The sequence below is a fragment of the Centruroides sculpturatus genome, unplaced genomic scaffold (genome assembly GCF_000671375.1).
Source record: "Centruroides sculpturatus isolate CEXI.00-Female unplaced genomic scaffold, Cexi_2.0 scaffold410, whole genome shotgun sequence".
In the NCBI taxonomy this organism is placed as follows: domain Eukaryota; kingdom Metazoa; phylum Arthropoda; class Arachnida; order Scorpiones; family Buthidae; genus Centruroides; species Centruroides sculpturatus.
Window position 1 is genome coordinate 409,189 of NW_019384648.1, and position 22,225 is coordinate 431,413.

A 22,225-nucleotide genomic window follows, 5' to 3' on the forward strand; every position below is an offset into this window, starting at 1 on the left:
AGTAGAAAGGGAAAGTATTTACGAGATCATATTTTCCTCCTTTAAAAAATCAGGAGGAAGGAGAGGAAGGAAAAAAAAAATTCCCATTCTCATATTATAAATCTAACTTTCACTTTTTAAATTCTAATTTCTGAGGAATTCTTATAAGAAACATGAGATTCTAATGCATAGACATCCGTCAAGTGATGGAAGACGTTGGAAGATGCTGAAGATCTCTTCTAGTTTCAGAATTGATTGTTGCAATAGATTTTATAAACTAGTGCGAATGACAACTACATTGATATGTTATCAAAGAAAGCAAAGCAAATACTATGATAAATTTCTAAAAAAAAGAAATATGAAAGAATAACATGTTGACTTACTCAGTAATGCATAACACAGCTTTGATATAAAGAAGACGATGAAAACAAGAGAAGAAAAATATTGATTAATGACATGAATAGAGGGAAATATTAAGAAGCTACTTCATAAAACTCGATAATTATATATTTAGAAGAATAATTATTACGTTTTCTAACGTTCTAAAGGGTTGTATCCGCCTTAAAAATTGCTATTTTTAGCTCAGTATCAACAATTTACCTATTTATCTTATGTGTTTAAAGTGGATTTTTGGGTGGAAAAAATTTGCATTTTTATGCTTGTGTAAGTTTAAAATTTTTTATGTAGATTGTAAAATTTTAAAATTCTAAGAAAACTGAAGCCTGTATTTAGTACAAGTATTGCAATGGCCTACATTAAAACCACTAAAGTTAGGAGATGCTCTTAAGGAGGAACAAGTTACATAATGCATTAAAAGTATCTGAAAAATCTGATATCGAAATTGGATCTTGTCCAATGTTAGAAGAGAATCGAAGATGATATATAAATATTTCTTTATTTTATTTTATTTTAGTTTATTCTCCCCTTATTTTTATTCGTCTGTCAGAGACAATTTTACAGAGAACGAACTGACACGTTAGAAAATATTGCTTTCACGCTATCCACTTCTTCAAAAGAGAGATATTTAAAAGCAACGTAAAATTTTGTGTGTGAAGACACGCTGTGTGACGTTAGTTCACACTGTTAACGTTACGTGACGTTCGACTATAACGTCACGTTTCAATGATCCTCGATTATCGTTGGATCTTTTTGGTATTCTGTAAAGAGAAGCGCCGGAGCAAATGGAATGTGTATCTATCACAATATAAAAATTCTACATATCTAACTTCTTCTTCTTCTTCCTTTTTTAAAAAAAATATCCGGAATAAATGGATAAAACTTGAAAATTTAACTTTAAAAAACTAATTAATGACTTCTTAATTGCCATTTTTCGATGCTGCGGATGACGAGGAGCGATCGAATTCCGATCCGTTTTGCCGCTTCTATGGCAATAAGAGATAAAATCCTGTTAAAGGAACATAATATAAACGTGTAGCTGATTGTCATAACTTTGTTAAGATCAGAAAATTTAAATAAATATAGCCCGGAGAAAGGTTAGATTCATTTATTGGTTGCTAGTGTAGGAGCGAAGTACGGGGTACGTTTATCAGTAAACTGCTCTTTGCTCTGTTAAAACGAGTATTTAGTAACAAAATTCCGACAAAAATTGAATAGAAAAAGGCATCTTTACACGCTTACAACTGCAAATTATACATTTATAAGCGTGCAAACGTATAAAACTCTAAACACAACCATAGGGGATAAATTATCAGTAAAGATGATAATAAACAAAGTTAATTATTTAATGGAGAAAAATTATATACAGTGAAGCTATTATATCAAATTAAACTCGTTGTGTAGCCTCGAGAGATAGTAAAATGCTAATAATGTCCTTGCAAATAATAGCATCAATGGGCGATAAATAGCAAACCGAACGTTGGGGTCTCCAGACTAACATAATTAAGTTTTGTTAGATAGTAGGAGAAAGGGAGAGAGAGCGAGATGAAAATGAGCTTCGGTTAAATTGTCGCGTTGACGTAATCGTAATTTTGTAGTACGGGTTTGTAAACGTTAGAGAAATTCTTGCCAACGCAAGCGATAATGAAGAGTTATCCAAAGTCCCCTAGGGAAATTACCCTGCAACAAGTCGGAGAAAACTGCATTTCGCAACCAATTACAGCAGTAATAATTGATTATTTTTATATTAATATTTATTTCTTTGAGTTCTATACTTAACGTTTAATTTCTTTAACAAATAACCTAACGATTGGATTGCTTAATTAATTTAAAAACAGCAATTATACATGCAGCATCCTTCATCTTGACCATTGGATAAAATGGCATTGGCTTAAATAATTCCTTACCACGCTAAATTATACTTAATTAAAGTATGTATCGTGCATTTTAATTCTATAAATTTGTATATTATTTTTAAAGATACAATTCAAAATACAATTCGTGATATGGCACCGTATGATCATTGCGTGATGTCATGGAGAGTCACAATACAATTTTTAATTGGTGACTTAGTAGTAAAGAGATTAATAACTCAAAATCTCATTTGCATATTTTGAATGTTTACTGAAAGATTCATGAGGGATTCGGATCAATACAAACCAATGAATTTTTTATCTGTAACTGCATATTAATAGAATTTTGCATGCAGAAAGTTTACTCTTACCATAACCATAATCGATAAATTCTTGTTTAACTGCACGTCTGCACACAAGCATCTCGGCTCAGGTGGTATTGGGATTTCAATTGGTTACACTACCATCGAAAATTTTGTAATTTTAAACTACTTATTTGATTTTAAAATATATTTATATATTAAAAAAATTTGTAGAAGAATATCTCGTATTTGCATACATAAAAAGGTTAGAAAAATGTTAAAATTTGTACTTAATACTTTCTTCTAAGTTGAAGGTCCTTCAGGAGGAATCGAATTTATCCTAATAATATTCAGAATATACTACAAGAGTTACTCTAATTGCTTATCTAGTACATTTGCAACATGGGTTAATATTGTAAACTATTGTAAACGCATTCAAATTCATGCAAATTGGTCCGATTCTATTAGTTTATACAAGTAACATCATCCCGTTTAGTTTAAAATTTATCGTTTTCTCTTATCTTATGTAGCCATTCATTCTATAGCGAATTTAAATTGCCCCCAAGTTGGCATTAAGTTCATTAAACAGCTAATCGCAATCTTAACAAATATTGTTTAAAACCCTAGATAACTTTTTAATTACTATTATTTCCTCGCTCAATTAAATAGTAACAGATATTTATCTTTTGATAATAATTTAATAAATTGTTTGTACATCTGTCTAGAAAATGCTACTTCTTTAGAATTGATGAGTACAGAGCAAAGAAAAAAGAACAGATGATGAATATGCATCAGCAACTTAAACTTTGGAAAATCCTATGTTTGCTTTTATTCTCTGATGTATTTTATAAAAGTTTAAGAGTTTAAGTGATGCTTAAGAGAAGAAAAAATGTGGAATTTTTAAAATTTTTAAATTATTTTTTCTGGAAAGTAGGAAAATATAACTTTAAAAGATTCTGAAGAGTGATGTTGAAGAGTTGAAAAGATGATACTGAAGATGGATAAGATATTAAATAAAATATTGGTGTGATGCTAAATAATGTGCTTAAGAAAATATTGATAATGTTTAGCAAGTATATATAAAAACTTANGTTAGATAAAGCATGTAGTTTTATTCAGTTGCTAAAAATGTTTAGAGGCGGTTGATAAAATGCTTTTAGTTGTATAAAAAATAAAATAAAGAATAATATTCTTTATCAATTGATTAAAATGCCAACATTCAGTTTGATAAAAATGCGAAAATTCAGTTGATAAAAAACTTTCAACTTTTTCAAATATTTTTACATTCCAAAAGCTAAACCAAAGGTTTCTCTCGAAAGTACAGTATATAGCCATAAATTAATTTCCATCGCATCATTTTTTTTCCTCCTCCTCTTCCTCTTCCTTCCTTATCCAACGAATAGTAAATTTTTCGATGTTTGTTAAAGAGTTCTTTGAATTATGAAAGGCGAATGAGGAATAACTCTTGGTTGTGGAACAAATTAATACCAAAAGAGGAGGGAAGCCATAATTCATTCTTTCAGGCAATTATTCAAGAAAAAAACTAAAATAAAATCTATAAAAAAATACAAGAATGATGTCCTTTTTTTCTAAAAAAGCATCCGAACGTTTTCTAACTTTACCAAATGATCGATTGAATTTCATTTGAAGATGTATATACTTTTTCTGAATAGTTTTATTGATTAATTTCTCTGTTCTATATTTATAAAGCTTTCTATGTTTTGTGCATAAGAAGAATAATATATTAATATTTGCTCATTTTTTTAAACAAGGAGAAGAAGAAGAATGTTTATTTTCTCTGTTGGAGCGAGAAGGAAGCTTCTTTTGTATCTCACAATGGAGAATTATGTTTACTTTCTGCTCTTGTGTGATCTCGACATGTGTATTTACTGTAAAAGATTCTCTTCTTTAACAAAACTTAAAGAGAATCTTATCTTATTTTCAATAAAATCACTGAATTGAGGAGCAATTATATATATAATTTAATTTTTTTTTCTTGTAGAGTCTGTTGCTAGACCAGTTTCTGGATCGTGTGATCAGTTAAAGTGCAGTCACGAAGCGATATGTCGAGAAAAAAAGGGTCGTGCTCAGTGTGTATGCGATATTAAGTGTACATCCGAGGAATCTCCAAATCCAGTATGCGGATCGGATGGTGTAACTTATGGTTCCGAGTGCCAAATGAGGTTGTTCAGCTGCAGATACCAGAAAGCTATCACCGTCCTTAGTTATGTGCCTTGTAAAGCAGGTAAGAATGGAAAAAAAATTGTAATTCATCTCTTCTCCATTATCCAGTTTCTTTGTATTCTTTGTGGATGCTGCATAATGGAGATTTATTTCCAGATGATGTAATAATAAAGCGTTCGATCGTCGAGATGTCCAAATCGAAAAAATGGCAGTCGTATAGTCTTCCAGATAATTAAACAAAAGTTATCGCGGCCAAAACTCATAAAGGGCCGCAAATAGAAGGTAAAAACAGTGTTAAAAACTCTTAAAACGTCTCCCGAAAATCTTAAACTTTGATTTAATTCGATCTTTTTTCTTCCCAGTGTTTACCAGACTTTGCAATGTTATTCGGATGCATCGTTATCTAGAAAAAAAGAAGTCACAGCTCTGTCCTCGCTGCACTTTATCGCTGTTCATCATCACCATCAGGGAGCCATGTCTATAACGTAAGTATACTTTTTTCATCATTTAATTTATCTTTACGTAAGATTTTATAACGTTAAAATGACCCCAAAAGGCTGGATTTCTTTCGAAACTGCATAGATGAGGAGGGATGCTGTTAACTAGTTTATGCAAAATCGACTCCCCGTGAAAGATTTATCTATAGTTCATCCCTATGAATCCCTTGTAATAAGTTTGTCAGAATCTCATCATAAGCTCTTCTTAATAGAATGATAGAGGATAAAAGGCAGATACACTCTATAAATTGAGGTTTTAGTAATCGTATGGATTTCCATATTTCATCTGTTATGTCTGCTACATCTGTTGGGATGGTGATGATACATGACAGTCCATCTGTTTTCTCTCACGGTCAACCTAACGATCGTTTCCTCACTAATTGCCTGTATGACATACGTGATTCAGTTTGGAAGATATCACATGTTTAATAGTCCCATTCCCGAATAGATTTGTGTCGTTTTATTAATAATTCACTTGGCATCTGTCATTAATTTAATTTTCCTCAATGGATTTTTCTATATAAATCTCATTTTATCAATTTTTTTTTCCTTTCCTTTCATGCGCTCCTCTTACTCTCATCCCTCTCTCCAAACTGATGCGGATCATCAGGATGCTAAAGAAGCACGAGTGAGTTGTTTATACATAAAATTCCTTAAATTTAATTAAATATTTAACTTAAAAATACATATTTTTAATTAGTTAGACGTCTTTAAAGGTGATCAAAGTGGACGATTCCTCCCGAAACTTCACGTGTTGTTGGAGACGACATGAGGATGAACAACGGATTTCTAGACAACACACCTGCCTCACAATCATATCGTGTACAGATTTATGTATAAATATTGTTGCTTAAGCTGCCTTCGAGTTGGAAGCTTCGAGGAAAGTACTCTGAAAACCAAAAAAACTCAATTTATAATTGCCAAATCTTGTTTATAACTTGAAGAACTTTTATACCAATTAAAAAGTATATATATATAAGAAAATAATTAAAAATTGACGGGAATGTGTAGAAAAATTCGTTTACTGTGAAGAGATTTTATACAGATGTTAATTTGTTTTTTCTGCAAAAAAAGAAGTANTTCGATAATTATCAACAAATATCGGAATCAAACGAAAAGCCTGATTCATATCGGGCCAATTAATTAATAATATATTATGAATTTTTAACACGAGATGGCGACCTAATCGCCTACCTCCAGATGAATTGCTTAATATTTCAGTCAATTAATTAGCTTTATTGTAGCCCAAAAGAGAATCTGGCCATTAGTTTGATTAGTAAATTTTATCGGTTTTTTTGTTTATATTATTAAATATTGGAATATTTCGTGTATTTTTACACTTTATAAATCTTTTAACTTGAATGTTTTGTGTTTCTGCTGAGTATTTTTACGGAGTAGAAAAAAAAATCTTAATCAATTCCCTGTTCCTCTGGTAGCAATGCTTTCCAATAGTTAATCATCTAGACAAGAAGAATTTTAATTTAAAAAAATTTTTTAAGCTTCAATTATGAAAAATTATAAAAACTTTTACCTGTTGATGAGTTCCCACAAATGATTCCAGTCTTTTATTAATCACGGATTCGAATTCTCCTAATCTTGTTTGTTCAAAGTGCTCGAATTCTTCACGGATTACTTTGGATAATGTGGTTAAGGATTGTTTTTTGTTGTATATTTTCGATTCTAACTGAGATTTTTTATTAAATTTTACATGAAACTCCTTAAAAATCGTTAAATTATTTATTTATTTTATTTTTTTCATATTCTTACCTGTAAAATGATATCTCTTAAGCACTCTTGCTTGTAGTAATCAGTCTCTTTGTGCATCCTCTTTACCTTATCTATCAATTTTTGTTCGTCTAATTTAATCAAATGAACTGTTTTCAATCGCTCCCAAAATATTTGCTAGAAAAACATAATAATTTATTATTTTTTTATAGTGTTTATTATAAGAAAATTTGCTATAAAGCATCGCATTTTTTTATATGAAGAACGGCTAGAAGAGTACATTTAAACATTGAAAATTAAGTCGAAACAACAAAAAGAAGCGATTAAAATGTAGAAAATTCAATAAAATTAATTAAATTTTATTTACTTTTTACATTTTCTTTACTTCTTGAAGAATTCGACTTTTTGTATCTACATTTTAAAGTAATTTTTTAAAATTTTGACAGCGATAAGAATTTTTTGAAGCGCGTGGGATCGTCGAAATATTATAAATAAATAATTGAAATAAAGAAAAATTAAATTTTATTTGTTTTTAAGTTTTCTATGCTTGTTACACTTGAAAAATTCGCCTTTTGCATATACTGTAGATGTTTTTAAAATATTTTAAAAGCGTTTTTTTAAATATAAATAACAGCTAAAGTGAATATTTTAATACATTTAAACGTTGAAAATTTATTCTAAATGTAGAAAAAGTAGTAGTAAAATTAATTAAAATTTTTATTTTTCTAGATTTTCTATACTTTCTTCTTGAAGGATTTGTCTTTCTTTGTATCTGGAAGATTATTTTTCTTGTGTTATATGTGAAGAAATAAAACTAATGTTACTGTTATGAACGGGTTATTAGTTTTGTAGCTATAGAAAGCTCAATAAGGTCATAAGTTTTTCAAACACGTTACCGGTTCATAAAACTTAGGTGAAACTAGAACTTTTCTAAGAATATTATTGATTTTCCAGCAGCGAGAATATATTTTTTCCAACCTCTAATTGTTTCTCAATACATAAAATTCATTCTTATTCACGCTTGAAATTACCGAAGCACCCAAATTAAAGAGCTTTACAAGTTCTAGAGCATCTTTTGTCCTAATATTTTTAGCGCGTTACTTACCTTGACCACATCTAAAAGGATAATATAATCTTTTATCAGTTCGTATAACGTTCCATAATCACTTTCAGCCTCTTGAAGTTGTAACTCTTCAGTCTCCTTTTGTGCTTCTGCAACTTTATACAATAGTCGTGAAAAGATATTGTTCTCTTCACAACCTGCGACTAATGCAGTTGCTCTGGCTATTTCACCTAGACCTGAAGATAAAGCTGGAATTGGGAAGAGAAAAATAAACAAAAATTAAGCTGAAAATGTGCTTTATCTTTAGCAACCAATTTACACTTGTTGTGACCTTAAGTTACAGCTTAGGGTGGTCTTCCCCAAAGGCACAACCCTAAGCTGTAAAATGACAAGATTTTTATCACTACTAAATGATAAGATGATCAGTTAGCGTTAGATTATAAACTTATAGCTTAGGGCCACAACCAGTATAACATATAACAGGCCCTTTCCCTCTATGAAATAATGATATATATAAAAATATGAAGTCCTAACAGGCTGCAGCTTATGTTCAAATCAGACTCCGTATGAGATCCAAATACTCATACAGGCCCTTTCTGAGTTATTAAATATTAAATGTGTCTATGGTCCTAATGTATATATTAAGGCTCTAATATACTGACGAGATTTGCATGTAATCTAAACAAGATATTTATATATATGGTCTTTCTAGCTGTACTAAATCATAATAAGGTTAAATATTTTGTATTTATTATAATTTAGTTTAGCTAGAAAGGCCTCTTAGAAATATAGGCTGTATACAGTCGAACCACTGATGGGAACATAAAAATTTGTCGTTGTTGGGAGGTGGACGTTATTAGAGGTTCGACTGTATCTGGTTTAGCTTGTCTATAAATCTAGTATCAGCAAGAGCTACTTTTTATGCATATATTTGCATACAAATTATGCTTCAACACCAAGAAGCACAGCTAATATGCCAACATTTTGTAGAAGAACCATACAAAAAGCGCTCTAAAATATACAATATTCGATAATTATCAACAAATATCGGAATCAAACGAAAAGCCTGATTCATATCGGGCCAATTAATTAATAATATATTATGAATTTTTAACACGAGATGGCGACCTAATCGCCTACCTCCAGATGAATTGCTTAATATTTCAGTCAATTAATTAGCTTTATTGTAGCCCAAAAGAGAATCTGGCCATTAGTTTGATTAGTAAATTTTATCGGTTTTTTTGTTTATATTATTAAATATTGGAATATTTCGTGTATTTTTACACTTTATAAATCTTTTAACTTGAATGTTTTGTGTTTCTGCTGAGTATTTTTACGGAGTAGAAAAAAAAATCTTAATCAATTCCCTGTTCCTCTGGTAGCAATGCTTTCCAATAGTTAATCATCTAGACAAGAAGAATTTTAATTTAAAAAAATTTTTTAAGCTTCAATTATGAAAAATTATAAAAACTTTTACCTGTTGATGAGTTCCCACAAATGATTCCAGTCTTTTATTAATCACGGATTCGAATTCTCCTAATCTTGTTTGTTCAAAGTGCTCGAATTCTTCACGGATTACTTTGGATAATGTGGTTAAGGATTGTTTTTTGTTGTATATTTTCGATTCTAACTGAGATTTTTTATTAAATTTTACATGAAACTCCTTAAAAATCGTTAAATTATTTATTTATTTTATTTTTTTCATATTCTTACCTGTAAAATGATATCTCTTAAGCACTCTTGCTTGTAGTAATCAGTCTCTTTGTGCATCCTCTTTACCTTATCTATCAATTTTTGTTCGTCTAATTTAATCAAATGAACTGTTTTCAATCGCTCCCAAAATATTTGCTAGAAAAACATAATAATTTATTATTTTTTTATAGTGTTTATTATAAGAAAATTTGCTATAAAGCATCGCATTTTTTTATATGAAGAACGGCTAGAAGAGTACATTTAAACATTGAAAATTAAGTCGAAACAACAAAAAGAAGCGATTAAAATGTAGAAAATTCAATAAAATTAATTAAATTTTATTTACTTTTTACATTTTCTTTACTTCTTGAAGAATTCGACTTTTTGTATCTACATTTTAAAGTAATTTTTTAAAATTTTGACAGCGATAAGAATTTTTTGAAGCGCGTGGGATCGTCGAAATATTATAAATAAATAATTGAAATAAAGAAAAATTAAATTTTATTTGTTTTTAAGTTTTCTATGCTTGTTACACTTGAAAAATTCGCCTTTTGCATATACTGTAGATGTTTTTAAAATATTTTAAAAGCGTTTTTTTAAATATAAATAACAGCTAAAGTGAATATTTTAATACATTTAAACGTTGAAAATTTATTCTAAATGTAGAAAAAGTAGTAGTAAAATTAATTAAAATTTTTATTTTTCTAGATTTTCTATACTTTCTTCTTGAAGGATTTGTCTTTCTTTGTATCTGGAAGATTATTTTTCTTGTGTTATATGTGAAGAAATAAAACTAATGTTACTGTTATGAACGGGTTATTAGTTTTGTAGCTATAGAAAGCTCAATAAGGTCATAAGTTTTTCAAACACGTTACCGGTTCATAAAACTTAGGTGAAACTAGAACTTTTCTAAGAATATTATTGATTTTCCAGCAGCGAGAATATATTTTTTCCAACCTCTAATTGTTTCTCAATACATAAAATTCATTCTTATTCACGCTTGAAATTACCGAAGCACCCAAATTAAAGAGCTTTACAAGTTCTAGAGCATCTTTTGTCCTAATATTTTTAGCGCGTTACTTACCTTGACCACATCTAAAAGGATAATATAATCTTTTATCAGTTCGTATAACGTTCCATAATCACTTTCAGCCTCTTGAAGTTGTAACTCTTCAGTCTCCTTTTGTGCTTCTGCAACTTTATACAATAGTCGTGAAAAGATATTGTTCTCTTCACAACCTGCGACTAATGCAGTTGCTCTGGCTATTTCACCTAGACCTGAAGATAAAGCTGGAATTGGGAAGAGAAAAATAAACAAAAATTAAGCTGAAAATGTGCTTTATCTTTAGCAACCAATTTACACTTGTTGTGACCTTAAGTTACAGCTTAGGGTGGTCTTCCCCAAAGGCACAACCCTAAGCTGTAAAATGACAAGATTTTTATCACTACTAAATGATAAGATGATCAGTTAGCGTTAGATTATAAACTTATAGCTTAGGGCCACAACCAGTATAACATATAACAGGCCCTTTCCCTCTATGAAATAATGATATATATAAAAATATGAAGTCNTAGAGGAAAAGTTATAAAATTGATGCTAAGAATAGCGAGAGAGAGAGAGATGATCTTGAAGAAATAAAGATGATATTTTAGAGGAGAAAACATAATGATGGAAAAAAAGACGATGAAGATGAAAACAGTAAAACAAAATTGTTATAAACGTGTCGTTAAGGATACTAAATAAATAAAGATAAATCTGAAGATGAGCAACAGAGATGCTGAAGATAAATGATGATAAAATATTGCTGATGATGTCAGTGAATATCACACACAGTACTAAAGAAATAAAGCATAAATTAATATCAAATTCCTTAATTTCTAGCTGTAAATTGTATATTTTAACATAAAATTTGGCTAAAATATGGGAGAATGTTACTTAAAAAAATCAGAACGTAATCTCCTGTAAACTCCATAAAATTTATTAATATTAAATCTCTCGCTACGTGCTTAATAAAAAATAAAATTGATGTAGAAGAAGAGTTCAGATAATCTTATAATAAATAAAAACTAATTCTTAAGAAGAATAAAAAGATTAAGCGATTTAAAAAGTAAAGTTTTCAACCAATTTTCTTGAAGAAAAATCACTTTATCTCAGCAGCAAGTTAATATTTCTTCTCCATTACGGAACTCACACTATCCTTTTCGTCATCTCGATCTTCCAACTTCATAAAGAAGTTCTTTCGAGACATACGAACGGACAGTTAACGGACAGAATGATAACAGGAGCACTCAAGATACACACAGAAGTATAAAATGGCGACAGTTGTCATATCCTGCACACTTTTGATAGAACTATGTTTTTCTTCCTGTCTGTGATTGGAATATGAAATGGTGCCGACCACGTTGACTGCATATTTCTTCACCTTTTTCAATATTCTCATCACACACGTCTGTCTGTCTGACTGCAGCAACGAATATTCTCTGACAAACTAATAATGATATACGATTTATTCAAAGAAGAAAGCAACAAGTGAGATGCCGACCATGATGGAAAATAAGGAGCTTCCATTATTAAATTTCGAAATTTATGGATCGAAAATCGTCCCACATAATTATTAATTTTGTGGATCAAAGGTTGGATTTTTCCACGTTTTCACTCCGAACTACTGGGGGGCAAAGCCCTCTCTTTCAATTAATATCGAACTTAACAATGCCTATTGAACGAATTTAATAACTTTGGAAACTAGGAATGATTGTTAGACACGAATGTGGTCATCCGAAAGACGTTACCATAGTAACTACTTTCATTTATTGCATCATTAGCATCTCTAAATTTCAAAATGCATGATTAAAAGTCAACCACTGCAAAGGAAACAATTGAATTAAATGATCCATTTAACTTCACTAAGCAATGATTATTTTTATATTTAAATTATTAAAATCTGATCTAATGAAGAAAAATCGAATCTTTTACAATATTTTCGTTGATATTCTTTGATATAAATAAAAGAAACGTGCATATCAAGCATCATTTTCTCAATTTCCATCTCGCTTTCTCCGCATCCTTCATCTCATCCTTAATCAATTTTCTCATCTTAATCCAAGAAGATTTTATCTTCTTGGATTAAGATGAGAGGATTGATAAAATTTTATCTAAGGAATTCGAAATTTTTTACAACATTTTTCTTACTTTTTCTAGATATAAATAAAATAAACGTAAATATAGAGCATCATTTCTCCATCTCCAGCTCTCCTCCTCGTCCTCCTTCTCATCCATGATAACAATTACATTATTTTTCTTACTTTGATTTTTTTTTATTAATTAGTAAAACACAAATTGATTCTGAGTAGAATAAAAACTAGCATTTATCATTTTTATTATTATTATAATAATTTTTTCCCGAAAATTCTGCCTACTCTTTATTAATATTAACTGCAATAACCGACAATGAAAGCAAATTAATGAGGTTCATTATATTCTAATGATGTTTTTAAAGAAGAAGATGGATCATATAAGTTAATTGATACTTTTTATTCTTTTTGTAATAGTTATTTTTTTATATAATGATTTAAAACTTTTTATCCTCATAAAAATGACTTTTTATATTCAAATACTTAATTATTCATAATTATTCTAAGAATATCACTTGCAAGAAACATGCTACGCCATCTGCTAGTGAGAAAAAGTGTTATATATTTAATTATCTTAATTAAAAAATGTCAGATTGATGAATGATTGCAATGCTTTACCCATATTTCATCTGGAGTTTTGGCGATTTTTTAAAATTTTTACGGAGAGAAAATAATAAAATATAATTTTAAAAAATGATCCGGAATGCTAAAAAAACTTAAAATATATTAAATTTTATTTTATTTATTCTATTTTCTAAAAATAGAAGCTATCTTCTTACCAATCTATAAGATGCTATTATATAGTGAGTTGAATTTCTGTAGTTATAAAAGCAACAAAAAATATTTTAGAAAAGAAAAAAAGTTATTATATCGAAGAAAATATTACAAAATATATATATTTTTTTCCTTCTCTCACTTCATAAAACTCTTACAATATTTTTTTAAAATGGTTAAACAATGAACCATCTGTACAGTTTATGTAGGTTCTACATCACTTTCTTCGCAAAAAACTCGATTTTTTAAAATAATTTAACGTTTATTCGTTAAATATTGTAATAATATCATATCTTAACTCTAAACAAACCTAAAAAAAATAAAATTTGGATATATATATCAGTAATTATTTAAAGTTATTTGCCAAAAATTAAGTTAAGATGAGCGACGCGACGTAATGCGAAGTAACGCGAAATTGTTTCTTTTATTAATTTTATAATTTCCTTATAAACAAAAAATGTAGTTTTTATTATTTTAATTTTATTATTATTTTTAATTTATTAATATAATTTTATTTTGCTTCATTTATTAGAAAATTATTTAAGTTTATGCACTTTTATTTGATTAAAGAGTGAATGACACGTCGCGTCGCTTCGCTTCTTCGATATCGAATTTTAATAAAAAAATATTACACAAAAATGGGAATATTCATTACAATTTTATATAAAAACGTTTCTCAAATTGTGCTAAATACATATATTATTTAAAATAAATACGTTTTTTTTTACTATTTAAAAATGAAAAATAAACTTTTCGAGCATTAAAAGGCGACGCGATGCCATAAATAATTATAATTAATTTTTTAAAATTTAATATTACTTTAAAGTTATTGAACACACTAATGAAAAATTTTCTTTTACTTTATTAATATTAAAACTTTTATTCTACGTGAAATTAATTATAAAATAGAATTTTAAAATAAAATAATCAAGACGCTGCGCGTCGAACTGCATCGCTTCGCAAGCTCTGTTTCGACAATCTAAAACCAAATGAACATATACATTTAAAAACGACAAATAAACTTAAAACAACGAAGTGTGTAGTTTTTATATTTTAATTACATTTGAATGCCTTTTTATTAAATTAAATTAAATTAAAGAACGAAATTGTAATGAAGTCGCGTCGCTTCGCTCCGCTTCGCACTTTGATGTATTCTTTCTAACATGTTTATCTAACGTATTATCGGCAGAAGAAGTTATATATACAATTTAATATGCATATTTTAACTCTGATTTAGGCTTTTTTTCAGTTCTATAGGATACTTGTTTCTGTGCTGTTTCACACGATGCTAAATAAATAAAGTTAAGAGGGATTCTAACTAGGTAATGAAATTACAATGTTTTTGCAAGTTTTCTATCAAATTAACATGAATTCGTTATCTGTTAATGCGAAGTAACTGTCGACTTCAATTGGTCAAAGTCTCTTCACTTGCCACTTTGCATTACGGATTAAAATTACGTCAAGATCCGATATCAACTTTATTCATATTTACTAATTATTTTATTTATATTTTATTTATTAAAATAATCCCACAATAAATAATTTCGTGTTTTTCTGAATTGTTTGGAATTTTTTTTTAATTATTATTTAAAAATAATACCGTCAGGCGGCAGCACGTTAGATGTTAAAAAATTACATAATGAAAAATTGTTAAATTAGTGAACATTCCTGGAATATTTAAGTAAATTTAATTTTAAATTGTCGAAAATTTTTTTAAATAAAATAAAATACTTTAAATTAAAATTAATTTTTTTGCCTTTTTTTTAAATTTTTGTTTTATTCAATGATGACGCAATTAGAAATGTTAAAAATAAAAATAAGCGAATTGTGCCATCTTTTGAGAAATTTTGAAAACATTCGAATTTTACAGCGATAAAATTATTTAAAATATTATAATTTTATAAACAGAAAATTTTGTAAATATTTTAAATTTTTTAAGATTATTTTACTTAAAAATTAATTTTTAAATTTTAAGTTAATACAATCTTACTACTTATATCTATTAGAATATTTAATACAGATGTCGCCATCTCGCGTTTAAATATTAAACTAAATATTCAAATTTTTCCATTATTTTTAACAATAACTGCAAATAATTTCTTTATTTAAATCAAAATATATATAGACAGAGAATATTTTATTTTTTTTACAATTTTTTAATAATATTTAAATGGCTTTTAATGCTTAGAAAAGTCAACAAATATACATCTCAAAATTACAAAAAGCATCTAAAGGAGCAGCAAGAGCTACTTTTTATGCATATATTTGCATACAAATTATGCTTCAACACCAAGAAGCACAGCTAATATGCCAACATTTTGTAGAAGAACCATACAAAAAGCGCTCTAAAATATACAATATTCGATAATTATCAACAAATATCGGAATCAAACGAAAAGCCTGATTCATATCGGGCCAATTAATTAATAATATATTATGAATTTTTAACACGAGATGGCGACCTAATCGCCTACCTCCAGATGAATTGCTTAATATTTCAGTCAATTAATTAGCTTTATTGTAGCCCAAAAGAGAATCTGGCCATTAGTTTGATTAGTAAATTTTATCGGTTTTTTTGTTTATATTATTAAATATTGGAATATTTCGTGTATTTTTACACTTTATAAATCTTTTAACTTGAATGTTTTGTGTTTCTGCTGAGTATTTTTACGGAGTAGAAAAAAAAATCTTAATCAATTCCCTGTTCCTCTGGTAGCAATGCTTTCCAATAGTTAATCATCTAGACAAGAAGAATTTTAATTTAAAAAAATTTTTTAAGCTTCAATTATGAAAAATTATAAAAACTTTTACCTGTTGATGAGTTCCCACAAATGATTCCAGTCTTTTATTAATCACGGATTCGAATTCTCCTAATCTTGTTTGTTCAAAGTGCTCGAATTCTTCACGGATTACTTTGGATAATGTGGTTAAGGATTGTTTTTTGTTGTATATTTTCGATTCTAACTGAGATTTTTTATTAAATTTTACATGAAACTCCTTAAAAATCGTTAAATTATTTATTTATTTTATTTTTTTCATATTCTTACCTGTAAAATGATATCTCTTAAGCACTCTTGCTTGTAGTAATCAGTCTCTTTGTGCATCCTCTTTACCTTATCTATCAATTTTTGTTCGTCTAATTTAATCAAATGAACTGTTTTCAATCGCTCCCAAAATATTTGCTAGAAAAACATAATAATTTATTATTTTTTTATAGTGTTTATTATAAGAAAATTTGCTATAAAGCATCGCATTTTTTTATATGAAGAACGGCTAGAAGAGTACATTTAAACATTGAAAATTAAGTCGAAACAACAAAAAGAAGCGATTAAAATGTAGAAAATTCAATAAAATTAATTAAATTTTATTTACTTTTTACATTTTCTTTACTTCTTGAAGAATTCGACTTTTTGTATCTACATTTTAAAGTAATTTTTTAAAATTTTGACAGCGATAAGAATTTTTTGAAGCGCGTGGGATCGTCGAAATATTATAAATAAATAATTGAAATAAAGAAAAATTAAATTTTATTTGTTTTTAAGTTTTCTATGCTTGTTACACTTGAAAAATTCGCCTTTTGCATATACTGTAGATGTTTTTAAAATATTTTAAAAGCGTTTTTTTAAATATAAATAACAGCTAAAGTGAATATTTTAATACATTTAAACGTTGAAAATTTATTCTAAATGTAGAAAAAGTAGTAGTAAAATTAATTAAAATTTTTATTTTTCTAGATTTTCTATACTTTCTTCTTGAAGGATTTGTCTTTCTTTGTATCTGGAAGATTATTTTTCTTGTGTTATATGTGAAGAAATAAAACTAATGTTACTGTTATGAACGGGTTATTAGTTTTGTAGCTATAGAAAGCTCAATAAGGTCATAAGTTTTTCAAACACGTTACCGGTTCATAAAACTTAGGTGAAACTAGAACTTTTCTAAGAATATTATTGATTTTCCAGCAGCGAGAATATATTTTTTCCAACCTCTAATTGTTTCTCAATACATAAAATTCATTCTTATTCACGCTTGAAATTACCGAAGCACCCAAATTAAAGAGCTTTACAAGTTCTAGAGCATCTTTTGTCCTAATATTTTTAGCGCGTTACTTACCTTGACCACATCTAAAAGGATAATATAATCTTTTATCAGTTCGTATAACGTTCCATAATCACTTTCAGCCTCTTGAAGTTGTAACTCTTCAGTCTCCTTTTGTGCTTCTGCAACTTTATACAATAGTCGTGAAAAGATATTGTTCTCTTCACAACCTGCGACTAATGCAGTTGCTCTGGCTATTTCACCTAGACCTGAAGATAAAGCTGGAATTGGGAAGAGAAAAATAAACAAAAATTAAGCTGAAAATGTGCTTTATCTTTAGCAACCAATTTACACTTGTTGTGACCTTAAGTTACAGCTTAGGGTGGTCTTCCCCAAAGGCACAACCCTAAGCTGTAAAATGACAAGATTTTTATCACTACTAAATGATAAGATGATCAGTTAGCGTTAGATTATAAACTTATAGCTTAGGGCCACAACCAGTATAACATATAACAGGCCCTTTCCCTCTATGAAATAATGATATATATAAAAATATGAAGTCCTAACAGGCTGCAGCTTATGTTCAAATCAGACTCCGTATGAGATCCAAATACTCATACAGGCCCTTTCTGAGTTATTAAATATTAAATGTGTCTATGGTCCTAATGTATATATTAAGGCTCTAATATACTGACGAGATTTGCATGTAATCTAAACAAGATATTTATATATATGGTCTTTCTAGCTGTACTAAATCATAATAAGGTTAAATATTTTGTATTTATTATAATTTAGTTTAGCTAGAAAGGCCTCTTAGAAATATAGGCTGTATACAGTCGAACCACTGATGGGAACATAAAAATTTGTCGTTGTTGGGAGGTGGACGTTATTAGAGGTTCGACTGTATCTGGTTTAGCTTGTCTATAAATCTAGTATTTAAAAATGTATATTAGGCCTTCATATATACATTAGAACTATAAATTTTACAGCAAAACCTGTGTAAACAAGAATCGCGCGGTACCGAATTCTTTCCAGTTTAAGCACGTGTCCGTTTTATTCAGATTCCGTTTTGAACAGGTTTTACTGTTATACGAAAAATCATTAAAGTGACACTGTAAAAATCATTTTCTCTTAAGTTTTTTCCTATTAAAAGTCAGTTTTGAAGTTAATTTAGCGTCAAAAAATAAATCGATAGAGCGATTAATATGACATAAAAACAAAATTTGATATGATAATAAGATGATAAACAGTGCAAATTAAGGTATATTGATTTCACTTAAGGAAAAAAATAGCATTCCATTCGTCTAATTTAGCGAATTATCGCTTCACATACAATGAAAATTGTTACATTTACATCTTAACAAAGCAAATATTTTGTTATCATCGTAAATTGTCCTTGATCAAAATTTAAAACCAGACAGTTAATTATCTAACCATTATAACTGGATGATTATATAATTATTTACGAGTCGACGGAGTGTAAATTAATAAGATAAAAAGATAATATTTCACAATAGTCATCACTAACCTTGTCTCTGACATATAACAGTAGCGATGCTGTTTAACCATTTCTTCAAATTATCTTCTAAGGTATCCAGATGTTGGTATTTAGTTTTAAACCACTAGAAAATGTATATTTTTTAAAATAAAATTACAAAATATTATCATCAATATATTACAACAGAAAATTCTTAACATTTCCTTCACTGCAAGATTTGTTTGTTTGGTTTATCATAATGATTACTTCTGAATTGGAACGATTCCAAGAAGAAATGTCAAAGAAATTTGATATTCAGCCAATGATTTACAAACAGAATTTTTCTTTTAAACTGTCTAAAATTATTTAATTTATTATTGACTAAGGAAAAGTTGAAAACTTACGGGTTCATCATCATCCATAGCATATATTCTACCCATTGATTCTCCTAATTTCTTGAAATGACAACGTATAGTCCTTGCAGAAAATGGCGATCTTCTATAAGAACGTGGTATAACCGATTTCAGTTCTAGAAATTCTCTTAAAATGGGGTCATATTTGAGTACTGGATGTCTGGCCAAGCGATTAAGATAGCGTTGAAGTGCTGAGGTCTTCCATTCAGAAACTTTATCGGTTTTCCTCATTCTTGAAATTCTTTCGCTAACTGGAATATAAAATTAAATTATTAAAATAATTGAGGAGATAAACTGGATTTTTTTAGCACCTATATTTAGAAATGATAAGTTAGGGTCTCTCTTGAAGATTCTCTTAACGTTGTGGATGCTTCCAGCATCTGTTATCTTAATATGTTCATAAGAACACACTACAGATAACTTCCATAAGAGATAATTTTTGTATTGGTCACTTACCAGGAGTCTTCTTTTCGGGTGGAGGGGGGATGATACGTCCTTCACTTTCGTATCTTTCGCGTAATTTTTCGTATAGACCAATAAAATCACCGAATCTTCTCGTCACAGTCATCGTTCTTTTGTCAAAATGTCGAAAATTGGTAGTGGTTTCGATCTTATACATGACATAAGACCCTGCTAAACTTTTCACTTTTTGCTGATTTGTCACTGAAATATTCATGTATTCCACTTCGTTGACGCACTAATTAAATACAAATTTGATTAAAACTTTTAATAAATTAATAATAAATAAGTGTATACATAATCATCTTACTTCTTGTTCCACTATATACGTTTCGGCCATTGGATTTTCCTAAGTAAATAACGTTCATTTATTAGAACGGTGTCCATGTAAAATAATCGCAAAATCGATTCTTCTATTTACGAGACGATGCCGCATCACAATCGATTGAAAGGAAGCAAAATCGATTAATAATCTTTAAAAATTGCATTATACGAAGCTTCGATCGATTCAAAACACGTCAAACATTAACATCATTTTAAAAAAATTAACTCATTTAAAAAGAAATCTGTAGCTAAATTTAAATTAGTCTAACCGAAACCGGTACAGGAAAAGAATCTTTTTAAAATCCCTCGAACATGATAAAAATAATTTCTGTTTGGTTCATTTGTTATTTATCATCGTTAACATGATTAACTTCTTGTATAAAAATGACCAAAAATCATTAAAGTTTTAAATTAGGTTAGGCGCAGTCATTAAAGTCATCAATCAACTTGCAAGACGACCAAGATAAGTATCTTAATTTAATATTCTCCTTAGAAGAAAATATAATGTTTTGTGCTTATTATTAAAACTCTACACCGTCGAATTTCTGTTATTTACTTTTGAAAAAATAAGAAGAAAACGCAAAAAATAGTCACAATTTAGATCTCTGCTTTGAGGAGAAGCTGCGCTCAATTCGTTCTTTTGAATAATTAAAAAAAAAGAAAAAAAAAAGCATTCAATTTCAGAATCAGCTGTACAGAATAATAATCAGTTTCAATTTAATGACATTCTTAATCACAATTAACTAGAAATTGATTAAAATTAGTAAAAATAATCTCTTACAATAAACTCAATGTATTATTTAATAATTTAATCAATTACAATGTTTAAAATTATTCAATTACAAAAATAAACAATGTAATTAGCAATTTTATTAATCTGGATAAAATTGTCTGAAAGGATCTTAATACTTGATAAAGTCAAATATAGCAAACATGCTGGATCTTACCTTAACGTCGCCACTAATTCCAATTACAGACTGGAGTGCCAATCTAGTAGGAAATTTAATTAAGACTCGATTGTTGGAGTATCCTAGAGATTCACATCTTCTTATTTCCCTCCTATTTAGCTAGAGAATCAATCAAATATTTTCTTTAGAAGACTCGTAACTCCATCCTAGTGGAGTGATGTTCGATCCACGTCATCGCCAAGTGCCGCAGCCTCTGGGAACGTTTCGTGTAGGTGTTGAAGCTGAATACGACTTAATGACATCTATTTAGCAATAAGTTTAGCTTAAATCACTTTGAAAATAATGAAAAATATTAATTATAATTATTTCCGAGAAATTTAAGTTTGTAACAGGATATATTAATTTAAATAAATATCAAATCTTTTCTATGAATTTACGTTTTTCTTCGGGAATTAAGGAAATTTATAGAGTTACAGTTCGATTATCAATTGGTTTATGACTGTTTAAATAGGTGAAGCGAAGCAACAGTTGAATCTAACGTTTACGTGATAGAAAAATCATCTTCTAACTTATCGCGTGATGAATTATCAAGGAAAAAAATAGAGGGGAAATACAATTTAATTCACTTTAAACTAAAAAATTCTTCAATCTTCGAGCTTTAATATTTACATATTTAATCAAGATAATTCGTATCAATTGAATAATATTTATTCTTAAATACTTTATATAATTTAAATGATTAAATATATTATTTATGCAACCGATAAACCAAAATTTATGATATTTTTATTAATATTTTTCTATATATTTAGCATAATTAACGATATATATAAATTATCGCCTAAATTTAATTAATATCAATTGTTCTCAGTAATTCAATTTTTTGTCATGATTTATCTTATCTGAAATATCAAATGTCGATATCAGTCCATAAATTTTCTAGAATTTCATACTTTTCGATAATAGTATGAATTAAATCGATTAAATTTAATAAATTTATTTTTAAAATATA

General features: G+C 28.4%; 3 protein-coding genes and 1 long non-coding RNA gene across 5 annotated transcripts; 1 reads left to right on the forward strand and 3 right to left on the reverse strand.

The window, feature by feature from the left end:
• Positions 1–4,265: 4,265 nt before the first annotated feature.
• On the forward strand, positions 4,266–6,236 carry LOC111626226. Its single transcript, XR_002756851.1, has 5 exons — positions 4,266–4,775; positions 4,871–4,996; positions 5,077–5,199; positions 5,822–5,839; positions 5,912–6,236. It is a non-coding gene; the product is annotated as an uncharacterized LOC111626226 (long non-coding RNA).
• A 366-nt stretch (positions 6,237–6,602) lies between these two features.
• On the reverse strand, positions 6,603–8,443 carry LOC111626232 (sorting nexin-2-like). The gene is made up of 4 exons (XM_023369540.1): positions 8,042–8,443; positions 6,979–7,113; positions 6,743–6,895; positions 6,603–6,671 (listed from the first exon to the last, which is right to left on the reverse strand). Exons 2-4 carry the CDS (start codon positions 7,033–7,035, stop codon positions 6,621–6,623), a joined length of 261 nt encoding a protein of 86 aa, XP_023225308.1. The 5' UTR covers positions 7,036–7,113; positions 8,042–8,443; the 3' UTR covers positions 6,603–6,620.
• An 893-nt stretch (positions 8,444–9,336) lies between these two features.
• On the reverse strand, positions 9,337–11,167 carry LOC111626230 (sorting nexin-2-like). Its single transcript, XM_023369539.1, has 4 exons — positions 10,776–11,167; positions 9,713–9,847; positions 9,477–9,629; positions 9,337–9,405 (listed from the first exon to the last, which is right to left on the reverse strand). The coding sequence occupies exons 2-4, from the start codon at positions 9,767–9,769 to the stop codon at positions 9,355–9,357; spliced, it is 261 nt and encodes an 86-aa protein (XP_023225307.1). The 5' UTR covers positions 9,770–9,847; positions 10,776–11,167; the 3' UTR covers positions 9,337–9,354.
• Positions 11,168–16,268: 5,101 nt separating this feature from the next.
• On the reverse strand, positions 16,269–21,515 carry LOC111626229 (sorting nexin-2-like). Of its 2 annotated transcripts, none has more exons than XR_002756852.1 (9): positions 21,253–21,512; positions 20,292–20,330; positions 19,979–20,219; positions 19,514–19,773; positions 19,161–19,254; positions 17,708–17,913; positions 16,645–16,779; positions 16,409–16,557; positions 16,269–16,337 (listed from the first exon to the last, which is right to left on the reverse strand). XR_002756852.1 is itself a non-coding variant. In XM_023369538.1 (9 exons), the coding sequence occupies exons 2-9, from the start codon at positions 20,319–20,321 to the stop codon at positions 16,287–16,289; spliced, it is 1,170 nt and encodes a 389-aa protein (XP_023225306.1). In that variant the 5' UTR covers positions 20,322–20,330; positions 21,253–21,515; the 3' UTR covers positions 16,269–16,286. The 2 variants fall into 2 exon arrangements, 1 of the variants encoding a protein (XP_023225306.1); XM_023369538.1 differs by having other exon boundaries at positions 16,409–16,561; positions 21,253–21,515.
• Positions 21,516–22,225: the final 710 nt, after the last annotated feature.